The 27,181-nt window shown below is 38.1% G+C and overlaps 1 protein-coding gene across 2 annotated transcripts; it reads left to right on the top strand.

Annotated features, from left to right (window-relative positions):
- The first annotated feature begins 2,288 nt into the window (after positions 1–2,288).
- Positions 2,289–26,787, top strand: LOC134213019 (cullin-3). 2 transcript variants are annotated; one of them, XM_062691473.1, is made up of 11 exons: positions 2,289–2,452; positions 4,076–4,606; positions 22,900–23,283; positions 23,344–24,099; positions 24,161–24,331; positions 24,410–24,580; positions 24,643–24,757; positions 24,825–24,982; positions 25,041–25,258; positions 25,316–25,454; positions 25,693–26,787. In XM_062691473.1, exons 2-11 carry the CDS (start codon positions 4,553–4,555, stop codon positions 25,843–25,845), a joined length of 2,319 nt encoding a protein of 772 aa, XP_062547457.1. In that variant the 5' UTR covers positions 2,289–2,452; positions 4,076–4,552; the 3' UTR covers positions 25,846–26,787. The 2 variants fall into 2 exon arrangements, with proteins under 2 accessions (XP_062547457.1, XP_062547456.1); XM_062691472.1 differs by lacking the exons at positions 2,289–2,452; positions 4,076–4,606 and adding an exon at positions 22,606–22,818.
- Positions 26,788–27,181: the final 394 nt, after the last annotated feature.

The following is a 27,181-nucleotide window of genomic DNA, read 5'->3' as shown; positions in this document are numbered from 1 at the left end:
TGAAATACATTCGACTTTCGAAAATGTGTGTAATGATCGTAAGTCTTAAATGTCGATTTAAGCATCAAAAAAGATTTTTTATTACTTGGTTATTTTTATCTACATCGCTGTGTAGATTGTTTGGAACGTGCATATAATGTTGACATCGAACAGCTGGTGAATTGCGCGCATTTTGCTTTTCCTTCTTCTTGACTTTTTCTATGAAATGAACTTTAATGTCAGTAATGACAGAACGAGTTACTACACTCGGAGTAAAACGATCGTATTATTTTTTGCCAATTTTGGAATCAGAGAGGCCCGTCGGTTTGTCGGTGCTTTGGACTCCACAAGGCGCTCCGATCGAATAGAGTTCGCCGCCGTATCAAACTGACAATCTACAAAACGCTCATTAGACCGGTAGTCCTCTACGGACACGAGACCTGGACGACTGCGGTGGGCCGGGCACGTAGCCAGAATGTCGGACAATAACCCGGTGAAAATGGTTCTCGACAACGATCCGACGGGCACAAGAAGGCGAGGTGCGCAGCGGGCAAGGTGGATCGATCAGGTGGAAGATGACTTGCGGACCCTCCGTAGACTGCGTGGTTGGCGACGTGTAGCTATGGACCGAGCCGAATGGAGAAGACTCTTATTTACCGCACTGGCCACTTCGGCCTTAGTCTGAATAAATAAATTTGGATTGGATGTTGACTGGTTTTGGATTGGATTTGATTTAGATTTGGATTAGAATTGCATTTGATTGGATTTGGATTTGGAACGGATTTAAATAGGATTTGGATCGGATTTGGATTAGATTTTGATTAGTTTGGATTTGGAATGGATGTGGAACGGATTTGGATTGAATGTGAAATGGATTTGGATTGAATGTGGAATGGATTTGGATTGGATTTAGATTGGAATTGGATTGAATGTGGCTTGGATTTTTATTGGAATTGGATTGGATTTGAATTGTTTGGATTTCATTGTATTTGACAAAATCTCAAAATGTATTGTTCCTCATTCACTACATAGATCCAAATTTAATGGCTGTTATAGATTTGTGTGACAAAACAGGGACAAAAGTATGAATTAAGGTTCGTCTTTCGCAACCTATCAGTGATCAGCCCACGCTGGGAGTCGCGGCCCACAGTTTGGGAACACATGTTCTAAGTGGTTGTTAGCAAGTTCAACATCGATATTTTGAAGGTCAGCTTGCTGGTGAATATTACTATATATGAAGCTGATCGTTGGATTTAATGAACGGTATAAGATATTTAGATTATTGCTACAATATAAAATGTTTCTTGTGAGATCAATACCATAACACTAGGTACCAATTTAGTTTAACATTTAAATGATACAATGTATTGACTTGCATTTCGTTGTTCTGCGATTGAAAACTACGATGATCAGACAAGTTTGAATTCAGTTTTCAAAGGAAATTATCGGTTTATCAAAAGCAATATGTTCATCTTTGTCTCGCGTAAATAACTTAAAAAAATCATTGCGTTCTATGCTAGAGGATTTTTTTTGCCGGTTTTTTTATGAGAGAAGAAGGGAAATGTGGGGTTTGAGTAAGTTACCATCAGCGTGTGATTATACATTAACAGCGTGTGATTATACATTAACACGCACCCACGGAGAGCTGCCATCATAACAATTCGCTCCGGCCATTTGGGGCCACACAGTATCCTATTGTATCAAGTCCAGAAAATCTGACAATATTTAATTTGCGCCCGATTTGCACCAGTGTAGGATTTTTTACTAATTTGAATCCAGAGACGAGCCAGTCTATAGCAATGTTATGGATTTTATACAGGTTCGGGCGAGACAGCACAAACGTGTTCGTGTAATGTCGGAATCAGTAACAGTGTTCGTTTCGCACGACGACGGCGGTGGCTCGGGTGCCGGGAACAAAAGAACGGTGACGTCAATCTCACACCTCATGAATGAAATTTGCTGTGAGTTTGACGTCAGCAATCAGCTGATCAGAAATGTTTACTCTTTTTGGGCTACTAATACGAACAAAAGGCACGCTCAACCGGACCTGTATAGAATAAATGACATTGAGTCTATAGAGCCTGTATACTGAAAGACTGAAAGTCTCCTTCAATAAAGACAATAAAAAACTAACTTGAATATGAAAGATTGTTGAGAAATTATATTGTCAATACCTCTGTCGCCTGGGGTTTGCTACACCGAAAAGGACGAATTTTCAAGTTAATGATGATCATTGATGTCGGTACAAGTGTCTATTTTGTCAACATCAACAAAGAGCTGCTGGAATATTGAGCTACGAATCAGCGAAGAGAGAAGGAGAAAACATGGCAGTCGCCATTACGGGAAAACGTCGAAAGTGCACAGTTTAATCAATTTCGGCTGTTCCGTTTAAAATTTTCGGATTGAAACCCGTCGCAAAATGCGTCTTATCGTGTGAATTTCGGCGCACCGCGTCACGTTCAATCGTTTGCCAGTATGTTGATTAGGGGACGTTCCGTTTCGATACCATAAGTGGCCAGTGAAAATCGGGTGCTCATATTTTTTTTTCGGAACGTCGAATCGGTCCTCTGTGTGGTGGATTGATGAAGACGAATAGTGTTGCTTTTTCCTTATTTGCTTGTGTTTGTGACACTTGATTTTCATATTATCCCGATCGTCATCGAAAAAAGGAATCCTGCGAAACTTCAAAGGACAACAGAACTGTCTGGTCTCAAAGTGGTGGCAACAAAAGCAAAACAAGACCCCAGACGGAAGTGAGGAATTTAGGTCGATTTTGAGGGCCCTCGTATCTTGCACACAGCATATTTATAGCCAATATACTGGTCTTTGTCATCAATTGTATGGCAGAAACCTTGTCCGTGTCTACGATCAAGACACAATTTTTGTGTTTCGTTTTTTTTTTGGCTCTGACCGGTTGGATGACGACGGCAGTAACAATATTTGAGTGAGCGACGTCTACGGGTAGTGTATATGAATAATCGCAATCCAATCTTTGAAATCGCCTTGAAATTTGAAGTTTGCGTTTGATGTCTGAGTTACACGTCTGCGGCAATGTCGTTACTCGACAAGGTTGTCCACACTTTCTGCTTCGATTGAAGAGTTCATTCCATGGTGTTTCTATTTCCGGATGGGTGAAGGTGATTAGGCGAAAATGCAATGTAATACCTACCTATTACAAGTACGCCCAGTTGCATGCCAAAATAAAATGAATCTGCTCGGATGTAGGCTGCCGCTATACACATATCTGTCCCATGTTGCTTGAATTCCAATGGACATATGGCAGTTATGCGTATTGCGGCAGTACGTATGTGTTCTAATAATGCGAGAAAGGTTGAATAAATTTGCACACAGGTAGAAAAAATTCAATGATCATAATGATATGGAAGAAGTAATACTCTCATCTCATTAATCATAGTGTTTAATAATTAGTATTTATCCTGATACTATGTAAATACAATTTGATTTGGGTATTTTATTACTTTTTTCAATGGCTCTACATTTCAACAAGAACTTGGCCTGCATTTAAACAGCCATTATTTGATGGCTTTTCTATGGCTGCCTTTCATTGCCTAAATATGTATCCCATCCGAAAACATCATAGTACGGATTTAGAATCAGACACACCATCTTCGATTTACCAATCCTCGCTAGGCTAACTCCAGACGATTTTCTTCAGGTTAAAAGAGGAAACCAATGCAATGATGTTGACTTTGTTGTGTTGTTTTAAATTAGTGTCAAAACAAGAATTGAAACTCTTTCATAAATATCATTCTAGTGACTATTGTGATTGAGCTGGCACTAGTGAAGATACTTACATTGTTCCCCGCATTTGAGCAAGACTTTTGTCGATCTATTTCGATTTTCCTAGTTCCTGCAAAATTTCTTAGTTTATTTTTATTTATTACCAGACTAAGGCTGGAGTGGCCTGTGCAATACATAAAGTCTTCTCCGAGGGTCCGCAAATCGTCCTCTATCTGATCGATCCACCTTTCCCTTTCTTAGTTTCAACTATTCAGTAAAATTGTGTTTGTAGGGCTATTTGATATTCGACATAATGCTGCTACCAATAAGTTAAAATTGGAACACTTTCTTTCAGTGATCATTTCAATCAAAACTCATTCCATTCCATAAATTATGCACAGTGAAATAATGAATGCGATCAATAGAAAGAAAACTATTCTATTTTATTCTGCGTGGAATCCGTTATCAACATCATAGTGAGATCGGAAAGAAAAATTTTAAACCAAGTGAAGTGATTAGTGCGCTTAAAGATTAAACTGAAATTTGCTAAACAGTGAACGAACTATCATATGCGTGGTGAAAGTGGATAGACCCATTTCCGAGACAAAGAAGGTGCGCGGGTCGAGCGAGCAGCTTTTTCCATTCTGCCTATCATAACCACCGCCTACGCCACCACCAGTGCTACTAGTGAGACTGGAACGGGGGTCGACAGAGAGGAGATTCGACAGGCACAATCTTGCCGCTGCTGTCACCGAAGCCGTCGTTGTCGTATCGGACAAACGGCCCATAGGTTTACGGGCGAGTTTGGGGAATAAAAAGTTTTGCTGCCAAAATGAGCCGAATGGCGCAGAAAAAAGAAGGCAAAATGCGGATTCGGGCTTTCCCGGTAAGTTTACCTGTTTATGATGATTCGATTCGATTCTTTATTTATGTTTTGATTTCTCAAATCCATGTTCGGTCTAGAAAATTGTGGAATTGTTTTTCGATTTATGCGTATAGTAAATAAAAATTAAAGTACACCCGGTTCTTTTTTTACACGGGTGGGTTTTAGTTGATTACGACCTTTGGCGTCGATGAAACTATGAGTTAATCCCATGAAAAAATTCACAAAAAATCAAAGAAAATTCAGGTGGTATTTCAAAAGCTGTGAAAAATCAGGTTAACCGGGAAATTAAAGAATACCAACCGTGTAAAAAAATATTGGGTGTATATCAACGGTTTTTTGCAATACTGGCACAACTGAATACCTGACAAAGTATGGAAAATGGTTAAAAGTTACACATGACAAAAACCAGATCTTCGATATTAAAAGATAACTGTGAATGTATGACAAAAAAAAATAGACCTGTGCGCCGTCGCCGCCGACGATTTTTTCATGGCACCTTCGCCGTCAAAAATGAATCGGCGCGCCGCCGTATAAAAATTTACCACGCCGCCAATTTTTTTTCCCACGCCGGTGGCATTTTTCCTGTTAAGTAGTATAGATTTAGCTAGTTTCTATCAGAAATACATATTTTCAGCAAAGTTCATTTGACAATATTATCTTCTTTACAATCATGCAACATTTATTCTCATTCCTGATAAAGTTTAGATACCCACTAAATCTCTAGTTGTACAATGTATGTTCGGTCAAACAAATCAATATTATTTTGTTCAAATAAAATCCACCTGATATTTAATTATTAGGAAATTGTGAGAAACAATTTTCAGGGATTCAAGGAATTGCTCGTAGAACTTCTCCTGCAGTTCGTACTATCACTCTGAAAAATCTTCACGTCACGTTTACCTGAAAACAAATGTGGTTCTCATCCACCATACTTTTCACGTAAGAGTGACCTGAATGACATGTAACCTGAACGAAATTTAGTTTCCTTGAGTTACGTGATTTATCAGGTGAACCTTACTGGATCTTCCAGTACTAATTAATGACGTGAAGCTTGAAAGTAGTTACGTGTTTGCTCAGGTGAAACTGACGTGATTTGTACGTACTAGTTACGTGAACTTTTAGTGAAAGCTACATGGCAGCAGATAACTACTACATGTTTTGAAATGTATTGGCAATATAGTGATATTGTAATAAATGCAAAACAGATCAGCGACTGTCCATAAATATGAGACCTTTTCGCCCTGTTGATTTATTGATGCAAAATGATGTTTTGATCATTGGAAAGGAACGCCGTCATTTGGTGCACTTCGGAGTAACCGCAGAAACACTGTTGAAGAAAAAATCAAATATACCGGCGAATGTCGAATATAGTTTATCAGATTTCTTGAGAAATGATGTCAATGAGTATCGCTGAGAATTTGCAACCACTTTCTTGTTAAAAAATTGCTACTATTATTGCTGTTAATTAAACGAAAAGTAATTTTATACTAACGCTATCGGAAAACTGTAATTCTTGGGTACTTATTCAAAAGGACGTATGTGATTTTGTAAACAAAGATTCAAACGTCGATTTGTCCAATCTGATGGCACTCCCACGCAAACCAACACCACCAATTGGTAGCCGAAGGCTTCCCCTACCTGCATGTGGTGATGGTTTGCGTGAGTGCCATCAGATTGGACAAATCGACGTTCGGATCTTTGTTTACAAAATCACATACGTCCTTTTGAATAAGTACCCGAGAATTCTAGATGTCCATGCAGCTTCCTCTGCTTTCACGCCATTTCTCAACGAATCTAATAAGTTTCATCCGACCTTCGTTGACATTTTTTCCAAGGAGAGAAGATGCAGGCACGGAAAATCTCCGCCTAGATGCATCTGAAATATGACTTACCTCCGCAAAGCCAAATTATGTTTAGGTTATGTGTCATTCATTCTTACGTGAATGCCAAGTCACTCTTACGTGAAAAGTATGGTGGATGAGAACCATATTAGTTTTCAGGTAAATCTGACATGAAGATTGTTTACTATTCAGGTCTTCCGCAAATGCCGAAGTTGCAATCACACTAACACAATCTTACTTAAAATGTTTACGTGGATATACAGTCATGTTCACCAAGATTTTTAGTAAAAGTTACGTGAATTTAAGGTGAGCATTACTAACGTCACGTAACAATCGTCATTTGTTCAAGACAGATCAGTTACGTGATTTTTCACGTGAATATGACGTGATGATTTTTTAGAGTGTAGAATATTTCTATCTGAACATATTTCAGAATGTCATTTAAAATTTGTTTGTAAACTCAATAATCTTTTTTGAAATTCTTTATGAATTAGGAGTAAAATCAGCAGTGATTCAAATCGTTCGGGACTGTCAGTTTGAAAATGAATCTGAAACATTAATTTTCCAAGCAGCTGTTCTAGATTCATTTTTCAAATCGCGGGAGGTGAGTTCAGTGAAATTCTTCGTTAATTTCGGAGGGAATTCAGAAATAATATCTGAAGAAACCTTGTGATAATTTCTATAGAGTTTTCGTGGTAATCTATAAAATGTAATTGAAGGATTTTTTAGGGGGTCCCGTAGCGTAGTTGGCTACACGTTCGCCTTACAAGCGAATGGTCATGGGTTCGATTCCCAGTCCCTTCACCAAACCCTCGTCAGTTGCCGGATCCGCAGCCCATACGGTGGCGTTTTGGGGTGCACGCCTTACCGTCACGGCTGCCTGATGACGACTGACAACTTGTTCTTCTCGGAGACATTCCTCCAACGTTACCCGGATAAATGGCAACCGAACAATGCAACGATCATTGGATAGACGACATGGACAAACGGACACAATGGACTCACGATGAGATGGACAAGCAACGTCTTAGACGGTTGAATACATTCCACTAAAAAGAGCTTAATATATTTTTGCCTTTCTCGTATACTATGTATACGGTAAAGGCTATATGATCGCTCCAAAAACAAACTTTTTATAGAAGGCCCGGAGACCCATAGTGTTATATACCAATCGACTCAGTTCGACGAATTGAGGTGATGTCTGTGTGTGTGTGTGTGTGTGTGTGTGTGTGTGTGTGTGTGTGTGTGTGTGTGTGTGTGTGTGTGTGTGTGTGTGTGTGTGTGTGTGCGCGCACAAAACGACGCAAAAAATGTCACTCATTTTTCAGGCACTTATCCTCAACCGATTTACTCGCAACAAATTGACAAAATTCCTTGACCTCACCTAAGCATTTGATGTAAAAGGTTCACGTGATTATTCTCAATAAACTAAATTGCATTCGACGCAGAATCCTATCTCATTGTTTCCTATTGAAAATTGGCCAGGTCGGACTATGGTATCGGAAGTTATGGCCAAAATACAAATTTATACGTAAAAATCATTTTTCAGGCACTTATCCTCAACCGATTTGCTCGCAACAAATTTCGTTCGACGCAGAATCCTTTTCTATTGTTTCTTATTGAAAATTGGCCAAGTCGGACTATGGAATCGGAAGTTATGGCCAAAATACAAATTTATACGTAAATATCGCGTAAAAAAATGTCACTCATTTTTCAGGCACTTATCCTCAACTGATTTGCTCGCAACAAATTGCATTCGACGCAGAATCCTGTCCCATTGTTTCCTATTGAAAATTGGCCAGGTCGGACTATGGGATCGGAAGTTATGGCCAAAATACAAATTTATACGTAAAAATCGCGTAAAAAATGTCACTCATTTTTCAGGCACTTATCCTCAACCGATTTGCTCGCAACAAATTGCATTCGACGCAGAATCCTGTCCCATTGTTTCCTATTGAAAATTGGCCAGGTCGGACTATGGGATCGGAAGTTATGGCCAAAATACAAATTTATACGTAAAAACCGCGTAAAAATGTCACTCATTTTTCAGGCACTTATCCTCAACCGATTTGCTCGCAACAAATTGCATTCGACGTAGAATCCTGTCCCATTGTTTCCTATCAAAAATTTGCCAGATCGGACTATGGGATCGGAGGTTATGGCCAAAATACAAATTTATACGTAAAAATCGCGTAAAAAATGTCACTCATTTTTCAGGCACTTATCCTTAACCGATTTGCTCGCAACAAGTTTCGTTCGACGTGAAATCCTGCCCCATTGTTTCGTATTGAAAATTGGCCAGGTCGGACTATGAAATCGGAAGTTATGACCAAAACACCTTTTTGCCTTTCTCGTACAACAAAGTTGTACCAGAAGGCTATAATTTCACTCCAAAAGTGTGTATGTGTGTAGCCCATAAATTTTTTTTTTGTTAAACGCGTTTCATATAGAAGGGCTTGACAGATTCGAGTGCAACTGGTTTCATTCGACGGAGCAAATTTCCTAGTTGGACACTATTGTTTTTGTTTTTTAATAAATCAAGCAGTTTGGATTATATTTTTATTTTTAATCAACAAAAACACAAATGCACATTGAATCATTAATCATTTTAGCCGTGGCGCAACCCACGGTAGCCCACGGTAAGTAATTTTTAAGCAACGTACTAGAACATTGATTGATTTTTATACATATACATATATATGACGAATTTCGCGCCAACTCGACCAGCGGTTGGGAGCACCATCTCAGAATTGAATGAAACTTGGTGGGCATAAAAATATGATATATCTAAGCCACTCTGCATACTTAGTTTTTCAAGAATTGTCAAGAGTAACATTTGATGAGCGCCTAATTTTTTCCATTGATTTTTTTAAAAATTTGTTTAGGAAGCAATTTAGCATAATCCAACATTAATGTGAACCAACATTTGAAAATGGCGTATATTTTCCTAGATTTCTTATATCAATGTTACACACAAATTACCAGATTTACAAAATTGTGATGTTTGATGGACTATTGTATATTTGTCTGAACTGTAAAATCTGGAACATAAAAGAGCGTTTCGTTCATCGTGAAAATAAATCAATAAATGTAAAGATTAAAATTGGTTTAGCAAAACAAAAAATTGGAGGTCGATTTTTTTTTATCAGATAAACATTTTGATTCCAAACGATGAAGTTCGGTACATAATTTCATTAGGGGGATTTTGGGTAAACGCACATTCAAAGAATAATAACTTTTTCGCATGTTTTTATTTTTTTCTTCAATTATATTTGTTACTACATTTAATTCTTATTTCTACTTGAATACTCATTAATTTGTAAATTTACTCGAACAATTTTAAGACTTTTGGGTCTTCATCTGAGTTGGAATATTTTTTAGCCAGGATTTTATTATGAGCGATTGGTATGAAAGAATGAAACATTTGTGTGCCAGTTATAGTTTTTGCTTCTTTGAAAAGTTCATCAAACTCTTCTGCCATTGGTGAGTATTGCTCATTCGAGATATAACAGAAATGTAATTTAGTGATGTATTGTGATATAACAGAAATGTAATTTGCCTGATTGTGTAACTGCTCATTCGTACAATTCCCGAGGAGTCTTAATAGTATTTCCATAATCTTTGGCAAGACTTACTCGTTTTGCCATTCGTTCGAGGGTGCCACCAATAGCTTCGCAAGGGCCTTTTTCGTGCGATGTTGCAAAAAAGTGCCATTCTGCTTCTAAGCTATGTTTTGAATTAAAACTACACTGCACACTTTCAATAAAATACGATACAAATTCATCTACAGGCTTTATAAATTACACCGATCAGTGGTTAGCCTTTGCTGAAAAACAACATCTTCTTTTCCACTATTACAATTAAATATCACTTCAATTGCGTTTCGGCAACATTTGCACGTTTTCAAAGCAATTATTTGTTTTTTTTTGTAAACTCAATTGTTTTTAAGTTAGGGGAAAATACCTATTCTTGGCAGTCTAAGACATTCGCCAAATTGAATGATAAAAATAATGAATAATTACACTAAAACACAGGTATAGTTCAACTGGTATACATTCGTATGCTCTTCCTTTGATGATTGGTGTTCACTTAATATAATATCTTTTACCACAAACTTAGTAAATTTAATATAAAGTAACAGGTCAACGTTTCTTGTATTGGCATAGCAATTTCTATGATTTTGCTCCTTCAGCAACTAGACACGGAAGTACAAAACTAGTAATGTATTGGTGCCAGATGCTGGTTGTTTATATCCTCTAGTAGTAAAATTCATTCATAATAATTGGCTGCACGCTCATCTCGCTTCACTCAATTTTGGAAGAAATTTTATTAATTATCAAAACTGGCTTAAAACAAAACATGAATTTTAGCTTTGGCATCAATTTTATGTCACGTGGAAGATAGGCAAAAACATTTAAACACATTGTAAAACAAATTTTACCTTATGCGGCCAACAAAAACAGACGCACGCATACCAGGAATGACAATATTATGAAACTAAGATGAACCTCCGATCTGTTTTCACAGGGTTCTAGTACTAATAATCCCCTTTCAGGAAAGCATGCGATCAAAATATTCTATCGGTGAAAATTTAAGAAAATTAGATTTCAAGATTTTGCAGGGGTTAGATATATAGGTTGAGATAAGAAAAAATTCTCGAAATTCAATTTAGCATAATTATTTCCTATTGAAAATACGCCATACATCAGACTATGGGCTTGGAAGTTATGGCCAAAATAATAATTTACTTATGGATCCTGTACACCTCCGGTGGTGCAAAGGGCCGACTTGAAGATCTCCATCCTGAGCGATGCCCGGCTATCGCTTTAACCTGTTGCCAGGTTAGATTTCGGTCGACTTCTTTTATTTCTTTATTGAGGCTTCGCCGCCATGAGCCTCTGGGTCTGCCTCTGCTGCGATGTCCCGCTGGGTTCCAGTCTAATGCTTGCTTACAGATTTCGTTTCCGCCCTACGTAGAGTGTGGCCGACCCAGCCCCACTTCCGATCCCGAATTTCTGTTGTTATCGGCCTCTGGTGACAACGACGATGGACCCCGTTGTTAGAGATCCGGTTGTGAGGCCACCAGGGCCGAATTATATACCGCAGTTATCTGCTGATGAACACCTACGGCCGTTGACTGTTCTCCACTGATGCACACCATGTTTCGCTAGTGTATAGAAGCACGGATTTTACGTTAGAATTAAAATTTCGGACTTGTGCGTTCGCTTTATCTGCCTGTTTTTCCAGATATTTCTTAAACTCGCAAAGGCAGCCCTTGCTTTCTTGATCCGTGCGCCTATGTCGATCTTGGTACCGCCGTCTGACGCCATTTGGCTACCAAGATATTGGAAGCTTTCAACATTCTCCACTGGTTGCCCGGCTACTGTGAAACTGGAAGGAGTCACCGTGTTTACATCCAACGATTTGGTTTTGTTGACGTTGATGACTAAACCTGCCGAGGAGGAGCGATCGGCAAGGTCGTTGAGCTTACTCTGCATATCAGAGCGCCGCACATAGGAGTAAATAAGCCAATTCTTGGCCAAAACTATTTTTTGCGGATATTTGGGCATGCTATTCCTAGGACGAAGTAATAATTGCCAATTATGCAGGAAAATGCATTTTTTTTTTGATAAATCTATCCACCTAACAGTGTAAAACCAGATAAAAATGTGAAAAGACATATTTTTTCAAATAAAACCTCGCGTTTTATGTAAAATCTCTTGCTTTCGCTACGCAAACGATTCTAAAATGGCTATATTCCACAAAGTAGCAAGAAACCCGTAGTTAAAGCTCTATCCTTAAATGGATTTTCTAACATTTACATAAGAAAAAACATCTAACTTATTTTAACCCATGCCCAAGATCCCAAAAGAAAAATGGTTGTATAAATTCGCATGCACAAAAGTAAACACTGTTTTTTGCTTGACCACTCTTTTCTACTTAACTTAAACCTTAATCTTAAAAATTAGGGTCTGAAAAGGTGAAGCCTGTAGTAAAAAATAAATCACCTGCATTCTATATACCATGGCTTGAAACAACAACGATTACCATGTCCGAGCCGAAGCCCACAAGATATCATAGCTAGCCATGACGAAACTATCATAATAAGGCACCGTTCATAAATTATGATCACTTCAATGAAAACGGGTTCATCCGAAATCTAGGTAGTAACAGATTTCTCTACAATGCAGAATTTATAGATAAGCGATTTCAATATAAGGTTTTCAAAAAGATATCAACGCAACTCATGGGAGACCCATTATTTTATTTGGGTCTTGATAAAATGCATGCTAAATAGCATGCTTCTTACATTTATTTCCTGGACTCGTTATATGTGGTAATTTATGAACAAATGTTAAAATTTTGTTTTAAAATGATGAAAAATCGCATTTTATTCAAATAGCTCAGAATCTAATTTGCGGACGTTTGCGGACGAGTTTTCACGTGGAATGCTTAGTCCATATCTTGAAGTTTCACCCAAGTGATTTATCTTTGCCGGATCTTTGCTGGATCTTGAAAAAATAGTGATTTTCAAGTGGTCATCACCTGAAACATAAAATTTATAATGTGACCATAAACATGAACAAAATGGAGACATACAACTATAATCTACTGATTGTGTACTAATAATAGCTTGTTGATAACATTTATGTTGTGTAAAAATCAGATTTTCCAAATACTCCACAAATAAAGTAGACAAAATCCAATCCAATACCTAATTTTTTAGCCCTAATTATATTTTTTTTACAAAATTTTGGGTTATTTCTGAAATAGCCATAGTATGCAGAATGTTTTTAAGTATCTAAAAAAAAATATAAGAATGTACAAATGTTGAAAATTTTTTTTGGGTTTTGTCCACGAATTTGTTCTAGTTACTCTTCTGTGCGCCGTTGCGCGAGTAGTGCAACGTCATCCGCCAATTCGAAGTCGTTTAGGTGCTCCATGGTTATAGGCTGCCATAACAGCCCGCGGTTTGGTTCACGGTCAATCGCATCTACCAGAATCTCATCGATTACGATGAGGAACAGTAACGGTGATAGAATACATCCTTGCCTCACACCAGCTACGACCCGGATAGGGTCGGACAGGACCCCATTGTGCAGCACTCTACACGAAAAGGCCTCGTACTGTGCTTCGATGAGGCCGATGATTTTCTCAGGAACCCCCTTGCGTCTCAGGGCGCCCCACATATTCTCGTGATTGAGACGGTCGAAAGCTTTTTCGTAGTCAATGAATACCAAGTAAAGGGACTCTTGGAATTCGTTGACCTGCTCCAAAATGATGCGGAGCGTGACAATATGGTCCACACAGGATCTTCCGGCACGGAATCCGGCTTGCTGCCGCCGGAGAGTCGCATCGATCTTCTCCTGAATCCGGGCTAGGATAATTTTGCACAGAACTTTGAGAACGGTACACAGCAACATAATGCCTCGCCAGTTATCGCATACAGTCAGGTCACCCTTTTTGGGCACCTTCACTAAGATACCTTGCATCCAGTCGACCGGGCAAGTTGCGGTGTCCCAGATATTACGAAATAAACGATGCCGTAGTTGAGCGGATGTCATGGGGTCAGCTTTGAGCATCTCGGCTGCTATGGGGTACGCCCCTGGGGCTTTATTCGATTTCATGCTTTGGATGGCTGTTTGAATCTCTAGCAGTGATGGAGCTTCGGTATTGACGCGTGTTATACGTCGGATCCTAGGCAGGTCATGCCGAGGTGGTGATGGCCTGGCTGGCACTTGAAAAAGTTGTTCGAAGTGCTCGAACCAGCGTTTCAGCTGGTCAGTTGGGTCAGTCAATAACTGATCATTCGCGTCTTTCACAGGCATCGTTGCATTCATCTTCGCCCCGCTTAAGCGTCGTGAGATATCGTAGAGGAGGCGAATGTCCCCGGTTGCGGCGGCTCTCTCTCCTTCGTCGGCCAGAGAGTCTGCCCACGCTCGCTTGTCCCGTCGACATGAGCGTTTTACTTCCTTCTCAAGAGCCGCGTATCGTTGACGGGCTAAGACTTTGGCTCCTCTGGTTTTCGATCGCTCTATCGCGGCTTTGGCTTCTCTTCGCTCCTCTATCTTTCTCCAGGTCTCATCGGTGATCCATTGTTTTCTCTGGGTGCGTAGTTCGCCCAGATTGTTCTCGCTGGTGGTGATGAAGGCATTCTTGATGGCGGTCCATTGGTCTTCCACGCTGCCACCTTCCGGAATATCTGCAGCACGCGTCTCCAGTTCTTCAACGAAGGACCGTTTCACCGTGGCATCTTCCAGTCGGCGTGTGTTGAATCGTCGTCCAACTCTTTCCTCTTGCCGACGAATCCGCGCAATGCGCAGGCGTATTTCGCCGATGAGGAGGTGATGATCAGACGCGATATCGGCACTACGTTTATTCCGTACATCAAGAAGGCTCCGTTTCCATTTTCGGCTGATGCAGATGTGGTCGATTTGATTTTCTGTAAAGCCGTCACGGGAGACCCACGTGACCTTGTGAACCGGTCGATGAGGGAAGAGCGATCCCCCGATCACCATGTCGTTATTACCACAAAATTCTGCGAACAGCTCTCCGTTTTAAATAATAATGTATAGAAAAATTACTTTTTTGGCATCTATACTCATCCGATGTACTCGAAACAAATTGCGTTCGACATGAAATTTTGAAATGGGTATAAACGGATTCAAAAATAAGGACCTATTTACATATCAGTGATATTTTCAACCTTTCTTGTATGCTTTCTAACTCTTACAAAGGCACGAGAACGGCATCATCACCGCTACGTGGAGAGCTTTACACATACCGAGACCCTGCAGATATATAATATTAGTTTTCGTATTTTGAAAACGATAACTACTAGAGCAAGAGGGAATACATTTAAAACACTTTAAAATGCAATACTTTCAACTGCAATGATTTATGGGTTGGGAAACCTTTTCATATAATGGAAATAACCAGAAATAGTGACTAAACCATGTTCTACTAATATTTATCCGTTCTACGCATAATTGTCCCATGTACATATAAAATCCCAGCAAACATGGGACAGATATGCGTATGATGTATATGGCCGTAAATAACAACATGGTTGAGATATTTATCACAGACAAACAGACATAACACATTGAACATTTACTCATCAAATTCATCGTCGTTCAAACACTAACGACATCTGTGGATTTCAGTTAGTTGGGCAAATCGCGAACCAGATGGCGGTAGTGAGCAAACGTCAAACTCGAGCAAAAACGATGCCCGCGCCACGAGTGATCGATTTGCCAACTAATGACTATTTGAATTGACCAGTAATTCAGTGAACGATGGAAATTTGACGAGTTTTATGTCTGTTTGTCTGTGTATTTATTATCCTTTCAACGCAATTCAGACCGATTTAGTCACAGCAACTTTCATATAGATTAGATTAGATTTTCAGGACTGTAAGACTCACTGACTAATCATTATCAGTTGCCAGGTGCCATAGAAAAGTGAAATCAGTAATTGCCAAATTTGCTTACCAAATGAAAAAAATATAAGCAACAACGATCATAACATTTCTGTTGTGAATGCAACTTGTGTTCAAAAAACATAAAATGGCATTCTTGTCGAATCTGGAATCGACTGATGGATAGTCAGATATAATTATTTTCTTGAAAATGTCTAAATAGTAATCGATTCGCATAACTATAATGTTTAATATTCATATTAACATAATTTCGTTCGTTAGCAATTTGTTCATATTCACTGAACCAATTGTCACAATTCCGGAGCACCGAAAAACTGTTACAGAGCGGCTATTGAACCTTACGGTCTAGAAAATCTCCACGTAGTCATCGTCTGTCGCGTCGCATCGCTCATCGCGTTACTCTGGCTTGCCCCTTAAACAAAATCAAAAATACTATTTCAACCCAGTTTGCATGGTTCCGATTGATTCCAAAACTAACCAATTCCCCAACATATTCTAAGAAAGTCAGTTCACATTAAGATCCTGAAAATCTCTATAATCATTGTCTTGAAAAACGACTTCCCATGATTTGGATTATCAATTCGTTCGTATTCCCTTAATCAATTTCACGGAAAAGACCATATATCTGAGAATTCCTTGCGGATTATGGACATATAGCCCACATTGGACTAGTGCTAGTTCCTGAAGAAGGCATAAACAATATTCAAAGCTTACGTCTCAAATAATGAAAAACATCAGTTGAATAAATGCATTTTCCACCAACCTCGGAATTCCGGAATATCTCCGCTATCTTCAGACCGATATGAAATTTCATCTGAGGTGAAACCTAGAAAACATTTAGCATCCAATGGTTTCATTTTTATCAAAAGTGAATTATTTTACGAAAAGTTATGCTAGTTTGAATTTCGACAATTTTCTTCCTATCTCAACCTTCATGTAAAATTTTAAAATCTAATTTTCTTAAATTTTCACCGATAGAATATTTTGATCGCATGCTTTCCTGAAAGGGGATGATTAGTACTAGAACCCTGTGAAAACAGATCGGAGGTTCATTTTAGTTTCATAATATTGTCATTCCTGGTATGCGTGAGACGTGAATGGCAGATAGGGTACCCGTGTACCCAGATATTGACAATTTCATAACTTTTACCATTTTTAACCTATATGTTGGCCATTTTGGAGAAGGAACTTACATACTTTTCGTCCACTGCCAAGATTTACATCTTTCGTCTTTTGTAATGCCTTAGAGTCTTCACGCGTAAGCAAAAGTCTATCAACCAGTTTCAAATATACAACTTGCTCTTTACGGTCCTTAGATTTGATATGTTTGTTTCATCAAAATAATCATGGGGGTTGTGTACAACGATGTAAACTATGTAAAACCAAATCTATACACATAAGATTGAGCTGGAGCCACCTCATTCGTACACTACGTTTCACAGTTGAATAATTGATAATACCCTAAAAGTAGGCAATTATTTATGGTTGAAATGCGCTATCTAGGAACGGGAATGGTTATGATTTTTTTGATGAGCTTGGAAAGTATTTAAGTTGCAAAAGGAAAACGGTTCTGTCAGCCACATAAGGCTTAAAATACTACGGTGTGGCTATCACTTTTGATATAATACATGGTCTGAGTAAAAATCTGAATTAGAAGCATTTGTATTCTAACACTTTTTTAAAATAAATGCCAACGCCGGATATTTTGTTCGTAGTTTTGCTAAAATCAAATCACATGGAATTGTGCGTGGTATTTTTTTAGCGTGTGTTTGATATGCTCACAAACACATTCTCTCGCTCTATTCCGAAGTGCGCTGCTGCCAAAGAAAACGAACAGTCCCAATTTTATTTAGTGAAACATAGAGCAAATATTGGATAAATTTGCTATTTGTGGTGATAATAAAGTGGTAATAAAGTGTAAAAAGTAGTTTACGTACCTAATTTGTCGTATCATACACGATAAAGAGAAGAAACAGGCGATCCAAAAAAGTAAGTAACAGTTTGCTTTTCGTCTGCTGCTTTCTTGGGCGCTGCAATAATGGCAAGGATTTCGTAGGTGCAAATTTGTTTCGGTGATTAATTCGTCAAATCTTGCTACTTTTACACAAACAACTTATTCAAATGAAAGCCTAAACTTGAAATTGTGTGATTGAATCAAATTTATGTTCATAAATAGTGTATGTTTGCTGGAAAACGCAAATATTGTTGAGGGTGCCAACAAATGTCGCACCCTGCCAAAGCCGTATTCTACCCTACTTCGATACAAAAAATCAAAGAAAATTTAAACCCTTTTCAAATGTTAGTCCACAAATATGTTAGATTATGCTGAATTGCTTCCTAAAAAAATTTTTATACTTAAAAAATGTGTCATTGGTTTATGACAGGCTGCTGAACCTATATTTGGCGCTGTAGGCATAAAACACGCTGATAAATTTTCACTCAATATGGACATGGAAAAAGTTTTTGTTAGAAAAACTTTTTTTCCTTAAATATGTCACAAAAACATTATTCCCAGAAAAGTTAGATAATTGAAATACCAATCTGCAGAAAAAATTTCATCGATTTCTGAAATGAGATTTTTTTGTAATAGGGTATCTGTTCCCATGTCCATCTCAGCCCCTATCTCAATCTCATTTGGCACGCATCAAATTTCAATTAGGCATACAACTCTAAAATCTCACTGAACGATTCGAAAAACTAATGCAGCACATTCTTACGGGTTCAATTTAGATGTTTTCCAACTAATATATGCGTGAGTTATCTTTACATATCGCAATTTCCAATAAAAAAGTGAAGCATGTTCCATCTAGGATGGAAAACTTACCTTCAAAAAAGTTATCCGTCTTACTAGTTCATACATGCTAGTAGAAAACCACTTTCAAACACTCAACTTTTTCACATTATTGCGAACTAATTGCAACACTTTCCTCTACGAATCACGGCGCACGACAAAGTTCAGGAAATAGATTAACAATTTCACTAGTTTCTAATGAAAAAATAGCTTTTAAATGCTAGAAAAACTATGAGATGATTTTTTTTAATAAAAAAAATAACACTTGTACCAGTTTTGAAGACTATTGTACTGTTTCAAAATAATATTTCTTAGCATATTATGCTGTATCCAACACTGATATCATGTTAAATTTAGTTTTGAATATTTTTCTAAATGGTAATCATCATCTATTTCACATAATTTTGCTAAAAATATAAGCGATGCATTGTGCAGTAAATTATGTGCAAAGCATTTTTTATTTTGGCATCACAGCCACCACGCTTGCTTAGCATAGAAATACGCATGCGCAAGTTGGCAAAGTGTGCGAGTTTGTTGGAGATAGGCAAATCAGCAAATTACTTGAAGCGCTTTTTTGTTGTTGGTATTGCCTTTGGAATAAAGTAAACAAATCAATTGATAATGTCATTATCTATACAAGAAAATCGTTCATGTATGAGTTATACAAAAGATCTAAGTGAGTCTGTACAAGACCCACAGTAGTATTGAGCAAATTTGCGGCAATCAAAAATTAGATCGATATCGGTACACTCATCGCCATCCACGTGAGATGAAAATTCTACGGTGAGATGGATATATGTTCAAATCGCTGACTGTTTTAAACGTTTATTGGAATATTTAGGTAAGAAAAAGCACCATTTTTGATATGCAATCTAATCATCGTTTGTGAGCAAGCACGGTTTTGATATTTGTTTGAACATCATATTCGATTTCATTACGTTATTGCCAATTATTATATCTTCGCTTGCTTATTGAGATGGATATAGGGACATATACCCTATCAATTTTAATTTTTAAAACTTTTTTTTTCAGTGTAGAAATCGATTTTTTATTTTTTGGATATTTTTCCAAAAAACTTCAGGGAATTTCACGATAGTCTGCCATACAACACTATTTTGTAGGTCTTGTCATTTTAGAGTTACATCGATTTATAAAAAATCAATGAAAAAAAATTAGGTCCTCAAAAAAATGTTACTCTTGACCATTTTTGAAAAACTAAGTATACAGAGTAGGTTTGAAATAGGGTAAATGATATATTTTGGACATGTACATATTTTGGACAAGCCTGAGCTTCTTCGATCAATTTTAGATAATGTGTAGGAAAATTTTAATCGAAAGTATGATCATTGCATACTTTTACCTCAACTCTAGCGGCTTCTGATAAGAATTCACAAATCAACTATTATTTATCTTTAAAATTATCTAAAATGTAAAGCTATCTACCAAAGTGCCTGCTGGACGCCAGTATGCAGGAGAACATGCATTATAGGACTCTTCGTAACATGCACCTGAAACACGTTTAAATTGGTTCAAACAGCAATCTTGAGGTCCTGCGGCCAAAGTTTGATTGTAATTGAGATACTAACATATTCCAATCGCTTAACATGAACTTGAGACGGATGAAAAAGGAGTGACCAAAATGAAGTTATGTTTTTATTCATCAGACATATATTGGTCACCCCATGTACAGTACATGGATGAACCATTAATTGCCAACTTTCAGGCTGTTTCAATGATATCGATAAGATTGCGAAACAATGTTAATTTCTGGTTTAATCTATGTCAGTTAAGCAAATAAATGCATTTAAATGAATGTGGATACGTGTAGGTAAGTCATACCATTGAGATCTGTAGGTGGCCATTTTTAAATTAGGAGAAAATGACTCTGTCCAAAATATATGCATTTTCCATGTCGAAATTATATATTTGATGTCCAAAAAGAAAATATTTCAGTTCGCAGTATATCACAGTTTACACCTAGTAAACGTAATTTACTCAAAAATTGGGCAATGGAGACAAAAGACTAATCATAGGTTATGTATTTGGATGAACCTAGTGGTTTTCAATTGTTTTATACTATTCAATCTCGATATATCTTCCAATGAATGTCCTGCGCTTGTCCAAGATACATCATTTACCCTACCATATCTTTATGCCCACCAAGTTTTCTTCGATTCTGAGATGGTGCTGCCAGCTCCATAGAAGGGTTGGCGAGAAATCCGTCATATTATTATTATACTAGTTGACCCGGCAGACGTTGTCTTATAGTAGCCGAAAATGCCCATGCGAAACACAGACCATTTCCTTTTTTATACACAAGGTGATTAGGGTTGCTTGTCAGTGTTTGAAAAAGATGAGCTTTTTAAAAGTTCTCAGGTTACGTTTTCGGCAAAATAATCAGTTTAGACAAGCAACACCTTCGGCCGTATGTCCATTTCAGCCAAATGAAATTTCGGCCAATTGGCTTTCGGTGTGCTTTCGGCCTAATGGTTCGTACGGCCAAATCACATATTCAGTCAAACAACTTTCGAACTTGTGGTCCACAGACAAAAGACTTTCGAACAAATGACCCTTCTCCATTAAATAATTTGATTTCGTTGAGAAATTCTTTAGATTTCAATGAAATATACCCGGTAAAGTCTGCGAAGAATTTTACGCAAATTTCATATGAAATTCTTTAGAGTGAATCGTTTTTTTTTTAATTTTCGTGGGAAATTCTTCGGAATTCACGCAAAAAATTTCCGGAATGTGCACTTAAATTCTCCAGAATTTCCACGGAGAATTCTTCCAATTTTTTACGGATTTTTTTTTCCTATTACAACGGGAATTTGAAAGGAATTACATTTACGAAAAATTCTCCCAAGTGTCAACTTGATGTTTTGGGGATATCAATCGGGAAATTCGACGAACTTCTATAAAATTTGAATCGTGGGAAATCCTATCTATATATAGATCAGTGGCGTGATGCAAAAATGCCGACGGCGGCGTGATGCTAAAAACTTCCGGCGACGACGGCGTGGCGCGGTGGCACACACCTCTTGTCGCAAGGAACCATGAACCATTGCATCATGACGTCATCGACAATTTTTTTTTACCCGTGTTCAAATGGCGAGTGAAGTTTCATGAGGGCAATGTTAACATTTTTTTTATATGGAGTTTTTGGCTCGTGCAATCGTCTATACACAATATGCTGCCGAGATGTGAAAACCTATTAACCGTTTGTTTGTTAAACTGCATGTGTGGCACTTTCACCAAATTGAGATTTTTATATACTCGAATCCTTGTCAGAAATAAAGTAATCTGGCAATAAACACAGATATTTTTTTTGTTCGGAATTGCAGTTATCGAACGACTCCAGGATGTTGAGTTGTTGAGTTGATTTGTCAAAAACTATTGATCCGTATCGAAGAAATTGAAAGATTCGGTGCCAATTTGTTCAAAAGCCGTTTTTTGTTGTTTTCTCTGAATTGTGTAAAATAGATATATGTAGTATATTATATGTACTTGACTGTGAAATTGACAGGAATGTACGCCGCCATTACCGAGCGCAAAATACTGGATAGTTTCCACCGGAAAAAGTCGAAAACCCAATATTGATAATTCCAAAATCCTTACTTTCAAAAAAAAAATGCGTGAATCTTTTACCTTTCCTATATCAAATCATTCACATGCAAATCGAGTTTTCAAAACATTGTTATAAATGTTCATGTTTGGTGGCCAATTAGTTGCAAAATAGGAAAATTACTTTGATGAAACTCGCAAACTAGAAAAAAAATCCTTTTTACCACATCTGAAACTTTTCCGCTTACTTTGATGTTTCGCAATTTGACAGCTCTTATTATTTTAAAACTTAAGAAAATTTTCCTAGTCGGTTGAGTGATAATAATTAATCAATAACATTCTTAATTCTACCAAAATTTTCCGAAAGAAAGTCGTAGATCGCAAAAAAGGCTCCCATGATCCCGCGGTAGCGTGTAAACAGGGCTGCCGCAGTAAAGCGATTGCATCTGTAAGAGAAGAGAAATGTAAAATGGAAGACGAACCTGGATCTTCGAAAGAACCTTCTGTCGCAAAAATTCCCTGGCACAAATCCCATCCAATATGGAACCTTATTTTTTCCGAATTTCCATCGATATATGTAATTCATAGCATTTCTTTTGTTATGTCCACTGTCACTAACTACATTTTTGCTTTCCTTTTCCTGTTTGCCCATTTTCAGATGACAATGGACGAGAAGTATGTTGAATCCATCTGGTCCCTGTTGAAGAATGCTATCCAGGAGATTCAGAAAAAGAACAATTCGGGCCTGTCGTTCGAGGAGTTGTACCGTAATGCATACACCATGGTTCTTCACAAGCACGGCGAACGGCTGTACACAGGCCTCAAGGATGTTGTTACGCAGCATCTGGAGACCAAGGTCAGGGACGAGGTGCTACGCAGCTTCAATTGCAACTTTTTGCAGACGCTCAACCAGTCGTGGAACGACCATCAGACATCGATGGTAATGATTCGGGACATTCTTATGTACATGGACCGGGTGTACGTGCAGCAGAACGATGTGGACAATGTTTATAATCTGGGACTTATAATTTTTCGTGATCAGGTGAATTTTACTACCATCGAATTTCCAGAATATTAAGATAATAATAATAATATATTTCAGGTTGTACGATACGGCCGAATCCGGGATCACATGAGAGAAACTCTGCTAAATATGGTCATGTGCGAGCGAAAGGGTGAAGCCATTGATCACATTGCAATCAAGAACGCTTGCCAAATGTTGATGGTCCTTGGGATTAACAGTCGATGGGTGTATGAGGAGGATTTTGAAAGGCCATTCCTTACACAATCAGCCGCCTTTTACAAACTGGAATCGCAGAAGTTTCTTTCGGAAAACAGTGCCAGTGTGTATATCCGACGAGTAGAAGCACGCATAACTGAAGAAGCCGAAAGGGCCAAACTGTATCTAGACGAGAGCACGGAATGTCGGATTGTCGAGGTAGTAGAAGACGAGCTCATCAAGAAACACATGCGCACGATAGTCGAAATGGAAAACTCTGGTGTGGTATACATGCTGAAAAATACCAAAACAGAGGATTTGGCTTGCATGTACAAGTTGTTCTCACGCGTAAATGGTGGACTGAAAACGATTGCCGATTGCGTGTCGCAACACCTGCGCTCGATGGGTAAAAATCTGGTGAAAGAAGAAGACAGTGGAACGAATCCGATTACGTTCGTGCAAAATTTGTTGGACTTGAAGGACCGATTTGATCATTTCCTGCATCACTCATTCAACAATGACAAAATCTTCAAGAACATGATTTCGTCTGATTTTGAGCATTTCCTCAACTTGAACAGTAAATCGCCGGAGTATCTGTCACTGTTTATAGACGACAAGTTGAAAAAGGGCTGCAAAGGGGTGATGATAAAATTTTACTATAAATTGGTTCAACGAATAATGTTTAATTGCTTTATTTTAGATGTCTGAGCAAGAAATTGAAACGATATTGGATAAAACAATGGTATTATTCAGATATTTGTTGGAAAAGGACGTGTTCGAACGATACTACAAGGCGCATCTAGCGAAGCGATTGCTACTGAACAAATCGGTCAGCGATGATTCGGAAAAGAATATGATATCCAAATTAAAGGTAAGAAATATTATATCGAAGGTTTTAGAACTGCCGGAATGATGTTGGGTCTAATAATTCATGTTCTGTATCTTGTAGACTGAATGCGGTTGTCAATTTACCTCAAAATTGGAAGGCATGTTCAAGGATATGTCGGTATCTAACACGGTGATGGAGGAATTCAAGAACCATATCAGCAACGATCCTTCCGCGCTGGATGGTGTTGAACTGTCCGTTCGAATCCTCACGACGGGCTTCTGGCCAACACAGGTATGTTAAGGTAATCATTCGATTATTAAGGTTCTAAAGCTCTGTATGCTTCATAACTTCAGTCTGCAACGCCAAATTGCAATATTCCGCTAGCGCCTCGACGGGCGTTTGAAACATTCAAACGTTTCTACTTGGCGAAACATTCAGGACGGCAACTCACGTTACAACCACAACTCGGTAAATTATTGGTATCTGTAGTTTATGTAAAGTCTCTAAACTTAGACAAATCATTTAATAATTGTAGGCACCGTTTATATGAACGCGGAATTCTACGGAGTCAAAGCGGAAAAAGAAACTACAGAAGGTGGCTGTAGTAGTACTGCTGTCGTTGCCGGATCATCCGCTCCGACCATGTCCCTCGGTGCTGCAAGAAAGCACGTCCTACAGCTCTCAACTTATCAGGTGAATACGAAATTGGTTTCCCTTTCACATTTTTATAAATTTGCTTGTTCCTTGATAGATGTGCGTTCTGATGCTGTTCAACAATCGTGAACGTTTGACGTACGACGAGATACAACAGGAAACGGACATACCAGGAAAGGATCTGATCCGAGCGTTGCAGTCATTGTCGATGGGTAAACAACAGCAGAGGTTGTTGGTGCGGACGCCCAAATCAAAGGACATTGAGCCGACGAATGTGTTCTACGTGAATGATGCCTTTGTGTCTAAATTCCACAAGTAAGGGTTTTCCAGATGATCAAAATATACTTATTTAACGTTCAATTTAAAATGCAGGGTTAAAATTCAAACTGTAGCAGCCAAGGGTGAGTCAGAACCTGAGCGTAAAGAAACCCGCAGCAAAGTGGATGAGGACCGGAAACATGAGATCGAAGCAGCGATCGTGAGAATAATGAAAGCACGAAAGAAAATGGCTGTAAGTATCTTTCGGGGGTCGATAGTCGATGCAATTCTTAACCTTTCGCGACTCGGATATTCCTGGATTACTTTTTTCAATCAGTGTACTTTTTTCTAAGGCGTTGCTCTTTATATAACGGTACGAGTTCTTGAAGGTTGAATCTAAAAGAACTTCATGTAGTTGTCCATTGAAGTTTCCCTTTTGCTAATTATTGTGCCGAACATCTACTGTAGTCATTCTTTCTTTTCTTCCGTAGCACAATCTGCTGGTATCGGATGTGACCACACAGCTGAAGAGCAGATTTATGCCCTCTCCGGTGATTATCAAAAAGAGAATAGAGGGATTAATCGAGCGTGAATATTTGGCGCGGACGCCCGAAGATAGGAAGGTTTATGTTTATTTAGCTTAAAATTGTCAACCCGAAATGGCTTGCAATTTGCGACACCAGCTGAAACGTGGTGTTGTGTCCTACAGGATTCGATTCACTCTCACACAAACAGACATCATTCTTCACACACACACTCACATACATGAATCAGTCATTCATCTTAACGCAACTCAACACTCGGTAGCCATGGTTTACATTCATCGAATTATCTCATTCAATTAGAAGTGCGTCAGATGAATAAAAATATAGAAAGTAGGGCTAACGAAACCGAGAAAGATGTGTTATCCGTTGAACTGTGACAAAAATATGAAGTTAACTTGGGGCGAGTTGATCTAGGCCATTAACATGCCTAGAAAATCGCCATTAAAAGTCAGCAGCTTTGGAAATATGTCATTGAAAATTTGTAAAGTTTTCCTCAAATATATGCTCATTCAAACTATTTTAGGAAGATTGAAATCAGTCCTCCCAATGCTTCCTACATATTCTTTTTACATTATTGGATCTTTGCCGTTACAATTAGAAGTTGTGATCCTTTGTTATTTCTGTTTGATTCATTTTCCTGTACAGTACGAATAAACAAAGAATTTGTTTTCAGCATTTAATTCATCTGTGTTGCTTGCGATCTTTCATAATTAACAGTGTTTTGTTTTTTCCTTATTGGCGCAATGAGCAACTTTGCAAAATATGAGGAAATGAAACAATAAATAGTTAAATACTTATGACGAATTTTTGAAAAGCAAATTAAACACAACCACTACTAGGATGCTGCGATATAAATCGAAAAAATGAAGGGGAAGTTTTAACAAGAAAGAGAGGGAAACATTTTTGAACAAGATATCTGCAAACTCTGATGCGAAATAAAGATTGCATATTATATAGTAATTAAAATAATTTAATTATTGAATTTGAAAATATGAAATGAATAAATATAGAGAATAGAGAGATAAAAGTCGAAGCGTAAAACAGGTTTTTGCTGTTCAAGATACATTGAAATCCGAAATATCCTTTCTTCTTACGAAACTACCAAGCCGTACCGCTACCGCATTTCCTGTTGTAGATGTTGCTCTAATTGAGTTTAAGTTTTCAGTAGTTTTACGTTATCGTCGAGCTGGAGCTCCGTTGCAACTCCATCAGTTCTAGTGTACTAACGATCGCCAGTCGTGGTATCGAGGGCAGATCTGTACATTTGTCTGCACATTCGAAGCTAAAAAGCTCAATTTGGTTTGATATTTGGACGAAAATACTATGACCGCCATTGTGTAAACTATGGATAAAACCAGAGTTTGTGAGAAATGTTCTTGCAATTGATTTCTTCACTGTTTGTGAAGGAGATTGCGTGGGATTTTCTTATGCGGGA

Source organism: Armigeres subalbatus, chromosome 2, assembly GCF_024139115.2.
Source record: "Armigeres subalbatus isolate Guangzhou_Male chromosome 2, GZ_Asu_2, whole genome shotgun sequence".
NCBI lineage: Eukaryota > Metazoa > Arthropoda > Insecta > Diptera > Culicidae > Armigeres > Armigeres subalbatus.
This window is presented reverse-complemented; position numbering and strand designations above follow the sequence as displayed.

Bases quoted from the DNA above. Each gene is read 5' to 3' on its own strand.
- LOC134213019 (XM_062691472.1), top strand. From the start codon at position 22,711: ATGGAAGACGAACCTGGATCTTCGAAAGAACCTTCTGTCGCAAAAATT. The intron at 25,259-25,315 runs GTAAGGGTTTTC...TTTAAAATGCAG, and splicing joins TTTGTGTCTAAATTCCACAA to GGTTAAAATTCAAACTGTAG. The intron at 25,455-25,692 runs GTAAGTATCTTT...TTTCTTCCGTAG, and splicing joins AAGCACGAAAGAAAATGGCT to CACAATCTGCTGGTATCGGA.